The 16,128-nt window shown below is 51.0% G+C and overlaps 1 protein-coding gene across 2 annotated transcripts; it reads right to left on the bottom strand.

The window, feature by feature from the left end:
• Positions 1-6,615: 6,615 nt before the first annotated feature.
• Positions 6,616-15,647, bottom strand: Hpcal4 (hippocalcin like 4). 2 transcript variants are annotated; one of them, XM_059256100.1, is made up of 5 exons: positions 15,228-15,647; positions 14,992-15,099; positions 9,889-10,057; positions 9,527-9,742; positions 6,616-7,637 (listed from the first exon to the last, which is right to left on the bottom strand). In XM_059256100.1, the coding sequence occupies exons 3-5, from the start codon at positions 10,048-10,050 to the stop codon at positions 7,440-7,442; spliced, it is 576 nt and encodes a 191-aa protein (XP_059112083.1). In that variant the 5' UTR covers positions 10,051-10,057; positions 14,992-15,099; positions 15,228-15,647; the 3' UTR covers positions 6,616-7,439. The 2 variants fall into 2 exon arrangements, with proteins under 2 accessions (XP_059112083.1, XP_059112084.1); XM_059256101.1 differs by lacking the exon at positions 14,992-15,099.
• Between the last annotated feature and the right edge of the window lie 481 nt (positions 15,648-16,128).

Raw genomic sequence — 16,128 nt, 5'->3', positions numbered from 1 at the left:
AATACAGAGAAGCCTGTCTAGGTCAGTGAAGTTGGAGAGATGGGGAGGGCGAAGGAGAGGGTAGGGAGAGCAGGTGGTGGGAAAAGGTGCGATTCTGAGCTTCCAGACCCAGTGGGACCTGAGCTTCTAATTATGTGAGCCCAAAAGCCATGTTTGCTTAAGCTCCTTTAGCTTGTGTTTTTGCTCGTTTATTTTCTCTTTGTTTTTAGACAGAGTTTAAACTCACTATGTAGCCAATGCTGGCCTCAAACTCAAGACAGTCCTCTGCCTCAGTCTCTTGAGTACTGAGACTGTAGGGGTGCATGCTCCCTGCTCCGTACTTTCATTCACCTGTAAACAGAAGCCCTGCCTAGCCCAAGCCTCCTTACTCCTTACAGACTAAGGTGTCTGTTCCTCGTCATCAAAGGACCTGCCCTGACTTATGATCAGTCCCTTTCAGAGCTTAGCCCAGACCCTGTGTGAAGGGTTAGAGAACTGATCCTCAACTGTTCTTTTGATCCTCTGGACTTCTAGCTTGCCTCCTGGCTTGCACAGTCCTCTCTGAGAGCTGGCTGTAGGGATTCCCTGGCTTTGTCTTCCTACATTCCAGCTGTCCCTTTCTCTTGGGGTCCAGCACCTCTTCAGATGATAAACTGTGAACAGACCCTCTAGGTCCCAGGACATCCACATACCTGAGCGGCTCCCCTGGGCATCCTGCCCCAGCAGGCCCGGCACCATTGGCTGGTATTTAGTGAGAGCTGTGGCATGTACCATGTCTTCATGTAACCATCGATCTGCTTGTCTCTTTTACCTCTTACTATCTCCACCAGGTAAGACCCTCAGCTTGCCAGCCCCTTTCACATTCTGGTTTGGGCTTACTCCCATAGCTGAGAAAGCTCACTAATCGGTGGCCTTGATGTCAACACATCTGAGATCGGGCCCCAGGTAGAACAGCGACTCTCTCAGCCTTCATTTCTGTCTTTTGAGGCGAGCAGATCGCATTTGTCACTTTTGTGTAGCTGTGACCAATCACCCATCGGAAACAAGTTAAAGGACTTAAGATTTGACTCTGGTTTGTAGTTTTGGATGGTTCAGTCTAGCAAAACTGGAACAAACACCTGTTGTTTCTGATTCCACGAAGAGGCAGAGTGTCCTGGGAGTGGGACACTCCTCACGTGGACCAGAGGGGCAGGGAAGGTGATTAGGGACACTGTACTCACAAGGACCCACCCCCTAGTGACCTACTTTCTCCAGCTAGGTCCCTACTTCATATCCAGACCATTAGAGAGACTTAAATGTGTTTGGCCTGGCAACCTGGGAACCACACAGGAAGGTCTGCTGACTGGGATGGACTGTGTAAACATGAAGGGCTGTTGGTGGAGGATCGCAAGGCTTCACAAAGATTGAGGGGAACCAGTTGCCCAGAAAGGAGCAATGGCTTATGGGACTACGTAGGCCTAAGAGACCCTAGGGAAGGGATCCAGGGTGGCTCCAGCACAAGGTGCAGGAGGAAAATGTGAACTTAAGATCAAGGCTTCTGAGGTCAGCTGGTGCCAGATCACACAGAGCCTTGAGGGATATTTAAGTAACAGATCATAATTCGGGGGAAGGGCCCCTGAAAAGACAACATGATAGGAAGGGTGCTTTTAAAAGGTCACCCTGGCTTGATTGGAAGCAAGATTGGAAGTAGGAGGTGCATCCACCTGCCTGGTGAGAGACTGAGGGATTTGACAAAAAGGCAGCCCAGGACCTTTGCATCCCCAGGCAGGCAGGGGATCAGACTTCCCGACCTGTAGTGTGGCTTCTAGTGGGAACGGCAACTTAGGGTTCTCTGAGTCAGGCTTCTGAGCCACCTCCTCTGGTTCATGGTTACCCTGAGGCAGGTAGGTCAGCCGCCTTCTCTGTCCTAATTGCTTCCTGCCAAGAAAGCTGCCTTCTCCAGGTGTCCTTGAGGAAACCCTTGTAAAGGCAATGGAGCGTCTCAGGAGGAAGCCGCTCCCTCCACCTGCCACTGCCCCCGAACCCCTCTGGCTGTTGAGGGGGGATTCTGAAAAGAACATTTTACCACTTCCTCCCACACTGCTCCTACACATCTGGGTCAGTGTAGGAACTCTCGGGGATTAGGCTGGGTTTCTGTGGATGGTGGAACAGGTTTATACTGCAATGATTCTGACTAGCAGGCCAGGTGAGGACTGAAGTCCATCCTGTGCTCTACTGTATTTTGTTTGTGTTTTTTTTTTTTTTTAGATTTATTTTATTTATTATGTATACAGTGTTCTGCCTGCATGTGTCTTTGCAGGCCAGAAGAGGGCACCAGATCTACTTGCGGGTGGTTGTGAGCCACCATGTGGTTGCTGGGAATTGAACTCAGGACCTCTGGAAGAGCAGTCAGTGCTCTTAACCTCTGAGCCATCTCTCCAGCCCTTGTTTTGTTTTTTTGAGACAAGGTTTCTCTGTGTAGCCCTGGCTTCCCTGGATCTCGCTCTGTAGCCCAGGCTGGCCTCGAACTCACAGAGATCCGCCAGCCTCTGCCTCCCGAGTGCTGGGATTAAAGGCGGGCATCACCATGCCTGACCATGTTTTTGTAACAAATTCAAAGGTGCTTTTGCTGCTTAGCTGCATACTTACTTTCACTTAGAAGAGTACCTTTTCTTGATTTGCCCAAAAACAACGTATGGACCCTAGCCTGGCTCGTGGCCTTCAGTTACTATCCACTCATTTGGATTCTTGGTATGCCTTCTACCAGTGTCTCCTGCCATTAACGTCCTTCCAGGAATGGTGGAACACTCCTGTAATCCCAGAGCTCAAAAGGTCAAAGGAGGATTTGGAGAGTAAGGCCAGGCTGGGTACAGAGTGGGGCCCTGTTTCAAACAAACAAAAAAATAAAAACAAACAAACTACAAAGTAATTACCCAGAAACTGAAAGCCCATCATCTCATGATTGAAAAGAGAGAGACACAGTTGCCACAGTTACCAGTTCTAGTTTGGAGGCCAAGACCTTTTTTTTTGTTTTTTTGTTTTTTTAAAGATTTATTTATTTATATATTTTATGCATATGAGTGTTCTATTTGCATATATGTTTGCATGACAGAAGAGGGCATCAGATCCCATTATAGACGGTTGTGATCCACCATGTGGTTGCTGGGAATTGAATTCAGGCCTCTGGAAGAGCAGCCAGTGCTCTTAACCGCTGCGCCATCTCTCCAGCTCCAAGCCCAGACCTTTATATTTTTGCTTTTTTTTTTTTGGTTTTTCGAGACAGGGTTTCTCTGTGTAGCTTTGCACCTTTCCTGGAACTCACTTGGTAGCCCAGGCTGGCCTCGAACTCACAGAGATCCGCCTGGCTCTGCCTCCCGAGTGCTGGGATTAAAGGCGTGCACCACCACCGCCCAGCGACCATGAACTCTTAATCCTCCTGCTTCCACCTCCCAAATGCTGGGATTACAGGCATGTGCCACCATATCCATTTTAAGCAGTGTGGAGGATTGAACCCATGGCTTTGCGCATGCTGAGTAAATACTCTACTAACTGAGCTACATCCCCAGCCTGGCCCACATGTCCTGAATTGCCTGCCATTGGGACCCTTTGCGATCGGTTTCCCTTTTTTTTTTTTTTTTTTTGAAGTAGCTTAAGTGGGTCGCTATGCTATATGATTTGATTCCCCACTAGACTGAAGACCTAGCTTGGCCCAAGGAGGCTCCTGCGGTGCTCTGTGAACTCTTCGGGGCCTGTTTCCCTCTGCCCCACCCTAGCCCTGCCCAGCCAGCTCAGGGAAGACAGGAAGCACAGTCACACCTTTTATTCATTGTCAGTGGGGAAAAATACACACCACACGGCACAGGATTGACCAGTGAAGACGGTTGCTGTGGGCGCAGCTAGAAGCAGAACATCTGGAGAGAACAGGGTATGCTTCCTCACTGCTGCTGCTGAGAAGGCCCTGGACCTGGCCAGCCTCCGCCACGCAGAGAGATCCATGCCTCCTGGGAGGCCCCGCCCTGCCCCCACATTCTGACAAAGCTAAGAAGAGAAAACCCTGGAAAGTCTAGAAAAAAAATCCCATGTTTTTCTAAGACTTTAAAATTGAGCACATGAATTATTTCTTTAAGAACAATGAAGGAGCTATGTAAGAAACATTTATTTTTTTTAATCCCATGGTGATTTCTAAAGTCAACACAAAGCCTCACCCAGGGTGGATCTTCTGGAAATAACTTTCGATTTAATGAAATTTTGTGTAAAACTATTTACAGTGTCAGCCTACCACTGCCCTGCCTAGGAGGATCAGATCACTCTCTTTCCTTGCTCTCATGACCTCCTGTGGAAAATGGATTTCTGTTTCTGAGGCTCTGCCATTGCCAGGGCAGAAAAGAATTAGTGCCTTTGCTGATGGGCTTGTTTTTGTTTTCTTCTTAATTTTAAAAGGAAGTTAGTAAATTATGCAGCTTCAGGGACGGCCGTGGCACCTGAGGGAAGCAGCCTTCGCTGATGATTTTTAGGGATGAGAAATAAGGGTATCATCCCTTAGCCAGAAAGGATGAATGAGAACAGCAGGTATGAGGAGGCTGAATCTGGAACCACTGTGAGTCACAGAACTTCTGTAAGCGGATCTAGAACCTCAAAGGAGAACTTGGATAGATCAATGTTTTATCTGCCTGTATGTTTTCATGTCTTCGCAAGTCATGCATAGATCTCTGCTAACCTTATGCTTCGTGGTAAGTGCTTCTCAAGCTGGAGCAGAGATGGGAGTCCTGTCTCTCTTCTCAAGGCAGGGATGGGTGCTCTACCACACGGTCTCCTGGGCATACAGTGCTCTAGACACCTAAGAAAGTGTGGGAGCAAGGCCTAACCTGCCCGTGGCTCCCCCCATCAGCAAGAAGGCAGAAACAGTTGGGGCCCTGTTGAGCTATCTGAAGCCCTGTGCCTAAGTAGCAAATACTGCCCATGAGTAGGCGGCCAGAACCCTGGAGTGACCAGTCTCAGGGACAGAACTTGCCTACCAGATTAGAAAAACAAAAGCAGTTTTCTCAGGAAGGAAGAGAGTGGGGAAGACAATGTTAGATGCTTCCGGGATTTGGTTAGCAGCCCCCAAGACCAGCATTGGTCCATGCAAAGCTGCCCAGAAGCAGAAAAGAGGATGCTTGAAAATGGAGACTTCAAGCTCCTTCTCCTTTTTGGAAGACCATAGCCTCAGAAGCTTCTTAGCAGGAGGCAGAGGAAAGCCTTTTAGAGAGCCTTGCATTCAAGTTCAACAACTGTGTTATCTCCTGACTGCTTGCTCTCACACAAGAGACCTCCTCACCCTCCACCCTTAATCTTAGCTTCCAAGCCTGGGTAAAGGTCCCGAAAACCCCGATCTCCCTGGGCTGTGAGGACAAAATGAGATGCAAGTAAATACAAGCCTTTGAAAGCCAAGAAAGTCTGTGTCTTCGTCGTCATCATCGTGAGTTCGTCTAGATTCAACACTGGGGGGGGAGGGGGGAAGGGCAGGAAAAGCTTTTCACTAGAAAATTCAGGTCCCAGCTGTGCCGGGCTCTCTCTGCGGTGCTGATGACAGCACAAGACATACTTAACAGGCAGTTCACGAGGGCTGTGGAACAGCCCTGTGAAGCATTCCTAGATAAAACACCTGCCGGCGTCACTGGAGTCTATCTATCCCTCGGCCTCACCACGTGGCCTGGATAGGCAGGATGGAAAGAAGGTGCCTTGCTACTCCAAACGCCACAAGAAGGAAGGTCTGACAGAATTTTGGACCACAGGTGAGAATCTCCAAAAGTTCCTAGCAGCAAGGAGGTGAGCACTCAGAAGTGAGAGGCAAATAGCATCCTTCCTGCAGGGCAATCTCCGCCACCACACACCCCGGCTTCACAAGCATATTCTCTACTCCCACCCTGGCTGAGAACATCTGAGACAGTTTCACAGCAGTTCAAGAGGAAGTCAACTGTCACTGCACATCAAAGCTAACTCCTGATCACAAGCACAGGCGAAAGTAAAGTGAAGAACTAGAAGAAAGCAAGGTGGATTTTTCTGGAAAGCATGCAGCACAATAGTTAGCTCACAGACCCTAAAATTCAGAAAGAAAAGCCAGTGAGTTTGGAAGGTGACAGATTTGTTTACCTGGCAGATCTGGGGTGGAGGGGTCAGAAAAAGCCTTTCACATGGAGTGTGCCCAGCATATTTTTAGGCATTTGGTCCATAAATGCAGCCCAGAAGCCTGAACAGTGGCCGGATGATCCTTTTCTTCTAGCTCCATCTGAGGCTGTGAAAGAACAAGCCAATCCCTGAAACCAAACCAAACTCAGAAACAAGCCGCTGAGATGTGGGGTACGGACTACCCTTGCTCAACGTAAACCTCGTTTCCATCTCTGACGCCAGCACCCAAAATGTGCGACACAAAGTCACTTGTGGAATTGAAAAAAGGTAATAAAAAGGAAGTAGCAGGAGCAGCAGACTGCTGATGGGAGAGTGCATGTTCTCAAAGTCTGGTGGTAACCCTACCCCTTTTGCCCAAACATTTCCCCCCCTTGAAAATTAGCATTTTTATATTCATTTAAATCATTTTTATAAGAAACCAAGTAATATAGAGTATATATTAATAGTCTAATAAAATGGCCTTAGCTCTTTGAAAGGGCACTAAAAAAATAAATATTACATAAATTTTTATTTTTCTTAAAACTTCTACCCACATGTGGCACCTAAACTTCCTCGGGCTTTTTTTCAGTCTTTCTGCAGCTTTGGGTGGTGTTAGCTGAAGGACACATTTGTCCTAAGAACCTGCCAGCTGCCTTGCGCCCTCGTCTCCGTGTGTTTCACATCCCTGTCTAAGACCTCCACCCTTGGAAGTTGTCTCCTTACCCTGTGAGCTTTCAGAGGGCATGGAATGTGTTTTTGTAAACAACCATATTCTTAGCACCTTCAGGTGCCTGGCATTGAACGAGTGCTCAACAAGCATTAGCTGGAGAAGGGACTCAATGGATGTTCCCAAGGGTGGGGCCAGAAGGGCCAGGTAGAGTCGAGGGGGTGGGACCACCTCTCAAGGAATCTGGAAAGGAGAGACCCAGTTTGGCCCTTTGACTGGGAGCCTCTGGGACCGCTTTGTGTATTAGAGCTGAATCCTGGGAACAACAGGATTTCGAAGCAAGCCCTCAGCCCCTCCTTAACCTCGCCTCTTGGGTCAAAAGCCAACTCTCCTAAGCCCAAAGGATGTTGGTTCTAGGCCAAGGCTAGAGGTGGAGCTAGTGACAGACGCTTTGAGGACAGGCTACTTGAGAGGACCCATCTCTTTTGCAGGATGAGGTGGTCCCTCACGGAACTTGACTGAGGAGAGAAAGGCTTGGGCAGAGGAGTGGGGGACCTAGGGAGTGAGGCTGGAATGCCCCTCCCCCTGGGGACGGGCCAGCAGAGAGGACATCAGGATGGGAGGTGCCATGCCTGTCCTGGCCAGGGGCCCTGCCCCTCACCAGCCTCTACTTCTGCATGTCACACTGAAGCAGCAACACAATGGATGGGTCACTCTTGGCTGCCTCCTTGAACTCCTCCAGTGTAATCTGGTCATCCTTGTCCTGGTCCATCTTCTTGAAGATCTTGTCCACGCGCTGCTGGGGTGTGAGCCCATCCTGGTTCATACGCATCATGATGACGGTGCCCACCATCTTATAGATAGCCTGATGGAGCAAATCGGAGGTGTGAACACACAACGGGCAGGGAGGGCTGAGGACGAATAAAAGGGACCTGCGGGTGGACTCAGAGGACACTGGAGGAGGGGGGAGACACTAGAGAGAGACACTTGGTTGTTAAGGCTGGCTTTTTAGGGCTGACTAGATGGCTCAGCTGGTAAGGAGCTTGCTGCCCAAGCCTGATGACTTGAATTTGGTCTCCGGAACCTACATAAACGTGGAAAGAAAGAACTGACTCCATAAAGTTGTTCTCTGACCTCACATGACACTGTGGTAATGCACCCCTCTCCATCATGTACATACACACACACACACACACACACACACACACACACACACACCACACTAATTCCTTTTGAGACAGGGTCTCATCGTGTAACTCTAAATGGCCTGTAACTCACTGTGTAGATAAGGCTGGCTTTGAACTCACTATGTAGACCATGCTGGCTTTGAATTCACAGAGATTCACCTCCCTCTGTCCACTGAGTGCTGACATTAAAGGCACGTACCAACACACTCAATCAATTAAAAAAAAAGACTGTCTACCTAATGAGCATCTTAAAGGAATCTTGCCTCAAACTCAACTCTTTGATCCACTTCTCACCTGTTGTGCCTCTAGAATTCCCTGTCTCAACAAGTAACGACTTCATTCTGCCACATTTAAAAGAAAAACAAACAGACAAAAACCCTCAAGCCGTTCTTTGTTAAATTTGTTGAGACAATGTTTCATCTGTAGCCCAGGTTGGCTTGGAACTCACTATGCTGCTCAGCCTAGCCTTGAACTCACCATCCTTCTGCCTCAGCTTCTTGAGTGTTGGGATTACAGGAGTGCGTCACCATGCTTAGTTCTCACGCCATTCTTCTCTCTCCTCTCCAATCCTTCAGCAACACATTCCAACTCCAGTTCTGTGATGGGCCCTGTGTCGACTTGCTTTCCACCGTTTCCACAGTGCGTGCACGAAGGCAGCCTCCACCAGCTCCTGACTGGATTTCTTCAGAAGTCTCCTAACTGGTCTCCCTGCCTCTGCTGCCCACACTCTCCTCCATCATCTGCTCTCCACACTCAGAATATGCTCAATGCCTCTACCCAGGCCTGAGCCACTGATGGGAACCCGGCTCCCTGTGGGTCCATTTTTCTGTCACTCTCCCCTCCGCTCACACCTCCACTACTGCCCTGGCCTCCTACCACACCTGGAGCCATGCAAACACAACTTCCCCTGCGTGGGTGGTTCACTCTGCAATCTTTAGAGTCAGCGTCCCCCATTTTCCTCCATCATGCTCTCTTCCTTTGCTTATTTATTTATTTTTTTTATACCATTTACTGTCTGGCATGACCCAAATTTACTTTCTGATTTACTAGAAGTCTTCTATGAAAGCACATGGCAGACACTCAATACTTTTTTAAAGGAAAATTAAAAAAAAAAAAAGCCAAACATTTACATACAGAGAGAGAGAGAGAGAGAGAGAGAGAGAGGGAGGGAAAGAGGGAGGGAGAGAGCACCATGGTCTGTCTGAGGTCAGAGGACAAACGTGTAGAAAATGGTTCTCTCCTTCTACCGTGTGAGGTCCCAGGGTCAAATTTAGGTAGTGAGACCTGGCAGCAAGCACCTTTACATGCTGACCCATCTCTCCAGATCTCAGTACTTACTTCTTAGAAAACCAAATGAATTAACTTGGCTACCCTAGATTTGATTCACTGAGGGCAGCCACATGCTACCCTTTGTTCATCTGGGAAAATGGGGTACCTGACACCATCTACCCCACGGGTTAAATATCGAGCAAGGGGCCTGCAGAACTGTGGTGGGAGATCGCCGGGGAGCAGCTAGGAGACTCCTGAGGCTCAAGAATACGGGACGCCCACACTGGCCCCACCGCACCTCGATAATCTCCAGCATCTCCAGGCGCGTGATGCGTCCGTCGCCATCCAGGTCGTACATCTCAAAGGCCCAGTTGAGCTTCTGCTCGAAGCTGCCACGGGAGGTGACAGAGAGGGCGCAGATGAACTCCCGGAAGTCGATGGTGCCGTCGCCGTTCTTGTCGAAGGTGCGGAAAGCGTGCTGTGCAAACTTGGAGGCGTCTCCGTAAGGGAAGAACTGAGGCAGGGGTACGGGTTATTGGGGCACAGCGACAGTCCCATCCTCCCCGCCTACCCCATCCTTCTGAGTCCCACCAGCTTTCAGGTCGGACCCCAGTACCCGTCCCCCGCGCCCCCCCCCCCACGCCACTCCCCACCCGGCACCTTGATGTAGAGCTGCTGAAACTCCTCTAGGTTGAGGATGCCGCTGGGACAGTCCTTCAGGAACCCCTTATACCACTGCTTTAGCTCCTGCTCGCTGAACTCTGTGTTCTGGACCAGGTCTTCCAGCACCTCGGGGGCCAGCTTGCTGTTGTTCTTCCCCATGGTGGGCCTGCAGGACAGACGGCTCCCTCAACATGGCCCAGGCTAGGACCTCACCCCGGCAAAGTGGTTCTCCACCCTCGCCCAACTTGGACCTTTCTTCACACTCCCCCTCCCATAAGCCCTTCTTAAAGTCAGTATCTCTCTTTCCAGAACACCCCCCCTCTTCCCTAGCCACCCACATCAGCCAAGCTCCACCTTCTTTCAGCATGCTCAGCCTTCCTTCTCATAGGAAGCCTATTTTCACTGGGTAAACTTTTCTCAAGTAGGACTCCCTCTCCCCTCACAACACCCTGCACCCCAGAGCAGACCCCTCCTGGAAGGACATTTCCAGCCTTTCCTGGTGGCAACTGACCCCCTCAGTGACTTGTGGTCCAGTATGGCCCAATCTTCATCCTCACATCTCCCATCATTTATAATTCCCTAGATCCCTAGCATAAAGCCTCAGCTAATCTTCCTGCTAGCAAGGGCTGTCTGCATTCAGCACCCTCCCTCCCGGGTAGACTCCTCTCCTACCAAGGTCCCTCAGGAACCATTTCCCAAATTCTTCCTCCAGGCTTTCCTGGAGGCCCCACACAGGAAGCATCTCTCCTTCCTTCCTGTGTACAAATAGAAGTCCTAGCCTGGAGCAGTGATGACCCTGATTACATTTTGTTTTTCATTAACCCATTCACTCCCTGAGCATTTGTTGGGGGCCTGTACTTGGTATGAAGATAAAGCTAAGATAAGCCAGCCTTCAGTACCTCATAGAGGTTTCTAGAGATAGATGACTGTCCACAAAGAGCCTTCAATCCTTGCCAACCTGGAGGTTTAGAGCAAGAGTTTGGAAGCTAACACTCATTCCATAACACAGGACACTCACAATATGCCAGGTCCTGATCTACGTCCTAGAAATCCAGAGGTTTTTTTTGGATTTTCCTTCGGCTACAATGTGCAAGATGACTTGAGGGTGGAGCTGGAAAGATGACTTAGTGGCTAAGAGCACTTGCTGCTCTTCCAGAGGGTTACAAGTTTGGTTCCCAGTACCCATGTCAAGTGGCTCACAACAATTTCCAGGGCATCTGACACCTCTTGCCCCGCCCCCCCTCCCCCGACACTTGCACTCACGTGTGCATACCCAAAGGCAGAAACACAGCCTACACATGATTAAAAATAATAAAAACAAATCTTTAATAAAAGATGACTTGAGGGGGAGAGTGGTGAGCTGTATAAGGAGGGGCTTGGCACACAGTTCAAATGGAGAGATGTGGATGGACTGAGAGGTGCTAAAAGGGGGCATTGGCAGCCCTTGTTGGCTGGATTTAGGAATGAGATGAACTCAGGAATCAAGGCAGATGGACCCTGTTACAGGATATCGCTGGACCTCAGGATCTTCTTCCGGGTCATGAGATCAAGGAGCCGTGAGGGTGGTAGCATCCTTCTTTAGTTACAAACCTACCACCCCCAGAAGATGAAGAATCTACAGGAGGAGCCAAGGAGGGGGAAGCATGCTATCTTTGGGAGCTTGAAATTGCACCAGGGTCAGAGTCAAGGGTGCCTCTGGACCACTGGGAGGCAGAAGTGAGGGACCATCCTCAGCTGCCTCCTCCCCCAATGACTGTGTAAGCTCAAGGCGTAAGGAAGTTAGAAAACCCGGAAGCAAAGGTGTCTGCTGGGGGAGGCAGAACTTCTCCCGTGGCTCTTGTAGGATGTGCCTGAGTGTCTGCATGAGGGGCTGGGTCTATGTGTAGGAGGGTGTCAACGTATGAGGCTGCAAATCTGTCAGAGAACACTCGTCTCTCTGTGTCATGGTGTCTGTGTGGTCCTCGCCTTCTGCTCCCTTTCTTTTTTCTTCTGCGCTACCCTTTCACCCTTCTGTCTTCAGGGTCCTCGCCTGTGCCCTGCCCCTACTTGGCTGAAGACCCAGTGAGGACCAGAAAACACCCCCCTCGTCTCTCTTCAGTTGTCAGAAAGTCTAAGTAGGCAGCACCCTTGGAGATCATCCCCTTATTTCAGCAAAAGAAAGAAAACAGGGTAGTGGCTTAGACGAGAGTGGCAGCTGGTTGAGGAGTTCCACTGAGCATCCAGGCTGAATCCTGACCCCCTGCTTGACCTGTCCTTTCTACATCATGACCTCTTTCTCAGCACAGACCTTTCTAGCCCCACCTGCCTTCTGGGAAAAATAGCTCTGACCTTGTGGTCTCAGTGGGACCGTTTTGCCTGAACTGCTGCCCATAACCTCTGATAGGCAGAAAGTATCTACCCCTCCTAGTGGATGTCCACAAGCAACTTTGAATCAACACAACTACAGCCAGATTCAGCCTCAACTTGAACTTTTTCTCTGCCCCCACTTCTCTCTGTCTCTGTCTCTGTCTCTCTCCCTCCTGCCCTCCCTCCGTCACCTCTGGGTGTGGGGTATAAGGAGAAGGAAACAGACTCTACGGACTTCTCAGATTTTTTCCCTTTTCTCCAGGTCCGGCTTGCCATAGGGTCTCGTGTTTTTTCCTTTTGAAATGCTCCTGGAACCTTTGCTATGTCTATGAGCAGGGATATCGCTCACAGTGCTGAAGGCTAGCCAAAGCTCTTTGCCAAGCCAAGCCCATAGTCACAGGGCTCACCTGCCCCGCAGGAAGGGCCTTCCTCCTGACACCTCTGTTCCAAGGGATGATCTTCCCCTAGTTACAGTGTAGGGTATAGGTGACACTCTGGAGCTCCAGGATCTTCTAGAATCTCACCTCAAGGCTAGGGTAGACAAACACACACACACACACACACACACACACACACACACACACACACACACTCATGACCAGACCCTCTGACTCCAGACTCATCTACAATCTTTTTTCAAGCTGCTCACCTGTTGATCTTCACCGCCCACTGCTCTCCGCATCACCACATATTCCCCCTGAGCCAGGCATCTCAGAGCCAGATCCCTCCTCACCTATGTGCTTAAATAGTGTCTCTCCCTCCGCCCTTTCTTCTCTGGGCAGACATAAGCTGCCTTCACTTCTTCAGTGCCACCTGCTTCCTGGCAATCTGCCCATTCCAAGCTGGGCAGGGATCAGGCAAGAGCATGGGTTCAGCACTCTGGGCATAGGCAGACCTTGTGAGGCTATGGTGTGGAACCCTCCCCCACACACAATCTCCTGACCCTTAGCTAATGATCTAGGATGCCAAGGGAGGCCTTTGTACTGCCTGAAACAGGAAGAGTCCCCAGGTCTTTCTGCCCAACAGTAAAATTTTCCCCTTCCAACACAACTTTGACTATTTCTGAGCATCTTGGACAGGGGAAAAAGTGCCTTTCCCCCATTGTCCCTGTCTGTCTTCTGGAAGCTCTTCCCATAGGTTCCTGCTTTCCCTCTGTGCCTGCACATGAGCATCCTGCAGAAGCTTGAAGACAGAGCCTAGGATGCAGTCGTGTTCAGTGAATGCCATTTAGATTATGAGAGAAGAGCAGCATGCCCTGTGGTACTATGTCACACTGTTTTGTTTATCTGTGATCTCCTATCAAGCCTACTTCAGAAACAATGGAAGCCAGAGTCAGGGAAAGGAAAGGTTCACCCAAGGTCAACTGGAGCCCATCAGCTGCAAAGCAAAGACCAGAGCCTAGTTGGGAGCATGTTCTGCTGGAGTGGTGGTGGCTTCTGGAAGACTGTCCCTCCAGTTGAGGAGGCATCCCTTGCTCTAAACCTCTGCCCCTCTCTGCTCAGGGGCTTCTTCTAGAGGGCTCAGGGCTAGGGTTCAAGTGGAGAGGTGGAAGTGAAGGTAGGAGGGGCTGAAGGAGGCAATAATCCCACACCCTCGCCTAGCTTCGGAGGAGCTGGTGCTGAGGCGGTTGCCATGGTGACAGCAGCTCCCTGGTCAGGAGATTTTCTCTTTCCCTCTCCTCCCTTTGCTCTTCTCCAAGCAGCAGCAATGGCAGTAACAGCCAGGTCTTGTCCCTCCCCTTCATAATAAGAGGCAAAAGTGACACCTGGGATGTAAGCTGGGTTGGCCACCTCCAATTTGGAGCTTTCATGCCAGGGTGATCTGGTGGTCTGGAAAAGACCCTTAAGAGAACGACCCTGCAGGATGTGTAGGAGGCTTGAGTAAAAAACGATGCCCCCTACAGTGAGGGCTGGGGCTTCTCAGATCTCCTCTGAGAAATATCCTAATGGTTTAAGCTTTCTTTTCCTATAATCAGCCGTGGAACCAGAGTATGTCAGAGTTGGAAGGTTGTTCAAGACCACCTCGTGTAATCCTCCTCTGCCACGCTCTTTCCCCCATCTCACGAGGAATCGGAGAGGGGAAAGGCTTGGCTAAAGTCCAGCAGCGACACAGGCAAAGGCAAGAGTTACACCAGACTCCTCTCCTTCCAGGTTCAGACTCAGGGGAAGGAGAAAGCGAGTCCACCCAGACGATGTAGAGCTTCATCTCTACAAACAACGGGAAGCTGAGAGGGAGCAACTAGGACAAAAGGGGCAGAGGAGAGCCGATTACAAAGAGATGAGGGGTTAGGGAGGTATGGAGACTGGAGCGATGGGGTGGTCTCCTGGAAGAATCATCCCTGGCTCATGCTCCAGAGAGGACAAGAGGCAGAACATGGGATCTCCGTCTAGTTGGGGGCTACTAGAGAGGAGCTGCTGAATATGCCTGGGGTAGGACATTGGGGGTCTTCCGTCAGCATAAGGGCAGAGGTAGTGTGATCAGAGAATAAATTTCCTATGGAGGTATCTTTGGGAACAGGACCCCGAGGTGTGAATGACTGAACTGTTGGTGTGGGTGTGGGCTACCTCCAGGTAGAGGTTTCCACGGGGCTAGGCAAACCACCGTCTCCAGAGGCAACAGGAGACAGGGTGACTGAAACCTCCGCTACCACCAGCAACACCACACCCCCACGTGTGTGTGTGTGTGTGTGTGTGTGTGTGTGTGTGTAGTGTGTGTGTGCGTTTGCACTGGGGCGTGAGGAATGGTTGTTCTTACCTGAGCTGGGGGTAAGAAGGTAGCCGTACCACCTTCCTTGAACAGGGGACCCGGCTTGAAGTGCAGGTGGTCCCTTGCCCAAGGCGGGCCTACCAGATGGCTGTCCACCTATGACAGACCCAGGGTCAGGAAGATGGATCTGAGCAGCGGAGGATGGGAGGGGAACGCGGAGGAGGAGGGGCTCAGGGCCTCCGCCCCGCGGGGGTGCTCCGAGGGCCCTGCCCTACCCGCATTACCTGAGGCCGCTCGCTGACTCGCTGGATGGCTCCGAGCCTGGGCGGCCGCTGGGACCGGGCTGGCTAGCAGGCGGACGCCGGGCTCTGTAAGGTCCGCGTTGGAGCCGCCTCCCGAGCTCTTGTATCACTATGTGCTTCTCGAAGACGACACGATTTGCATAAGGCCCGCCCCCTCTCAAGAACCTTGGACATCGATAGGCTCAGCTGGCACCGAGTGACAGCCAGAGTTTCAGGTGGGGATGGGGTGGCCTGTGAGTCTGGGCCACAACAGCGCGCCCCGCCCGTCCGCCCGCGCTGACCTTCCCCGAGTCGCCAGGATTGTGGAGGGCTGTACCCCCATCTGTCCCTCAACCCTGAGGCTCAGAGCCTGGGTCACAGTTTGGAGCGAAAAGTACGGATGATTAAAGTGGATTCGCAAAAAACAACCGCACCGTTGCTATGGGAACAGAAGAACCACAGTTGAATCTCTAAGCCTTCTCTTCCTGGGCCCCAGCGGGGGTGGGGGTAGGAGAGTTGGTGATTCACAAGATGCGACCCCATCCCGTGTCCTACCCGAACCTGGAGGGAATCAGTGAGGAGCCGCAGAGTGGCAGGGTGAAGGAAGGAGGAGATTGGGTGGTCAGGAGCTCTGTCTGGCCTTTGCACCAGCGCCTCCCCCCTCACCACTTCCCACCATGAAGCAGAGGGGAGGGTGGGTGCAGCAAGAGCTGGGTGGATGGGGAAGTACCTTCTACCTAGACCCATGAGGGCGTGGGCTCCCGCCAGCCACCCCTACAACCTTAATCAGATCCATTCTCAAGCCCTATCCTTACTTCTCGAGGACCCCCAAAAGCACTCTTTGGTTCCCCTCCAGAAGGATCCTTCTACGTACCCCAAGAACCGCTCCATTCCCCACCCTCCC

This window comes from Peromyscus eremicus, chromosome 2, assembly GCF_949786415.1.
Source record: "Peromyscus eremicus chromosome 2, PerEre_H2_v1, whole genome shotgun sequence".
NCBI classification, from domain to species: Eukaryota; Metazoa; Chordata; class Mammalia; order Rodentia; family Cricetidae; genus Peromyscus; species Peromyscus eremicus.
This window is presented reverse-complemented; position numbering and strand designations above follow the sequence as displayed.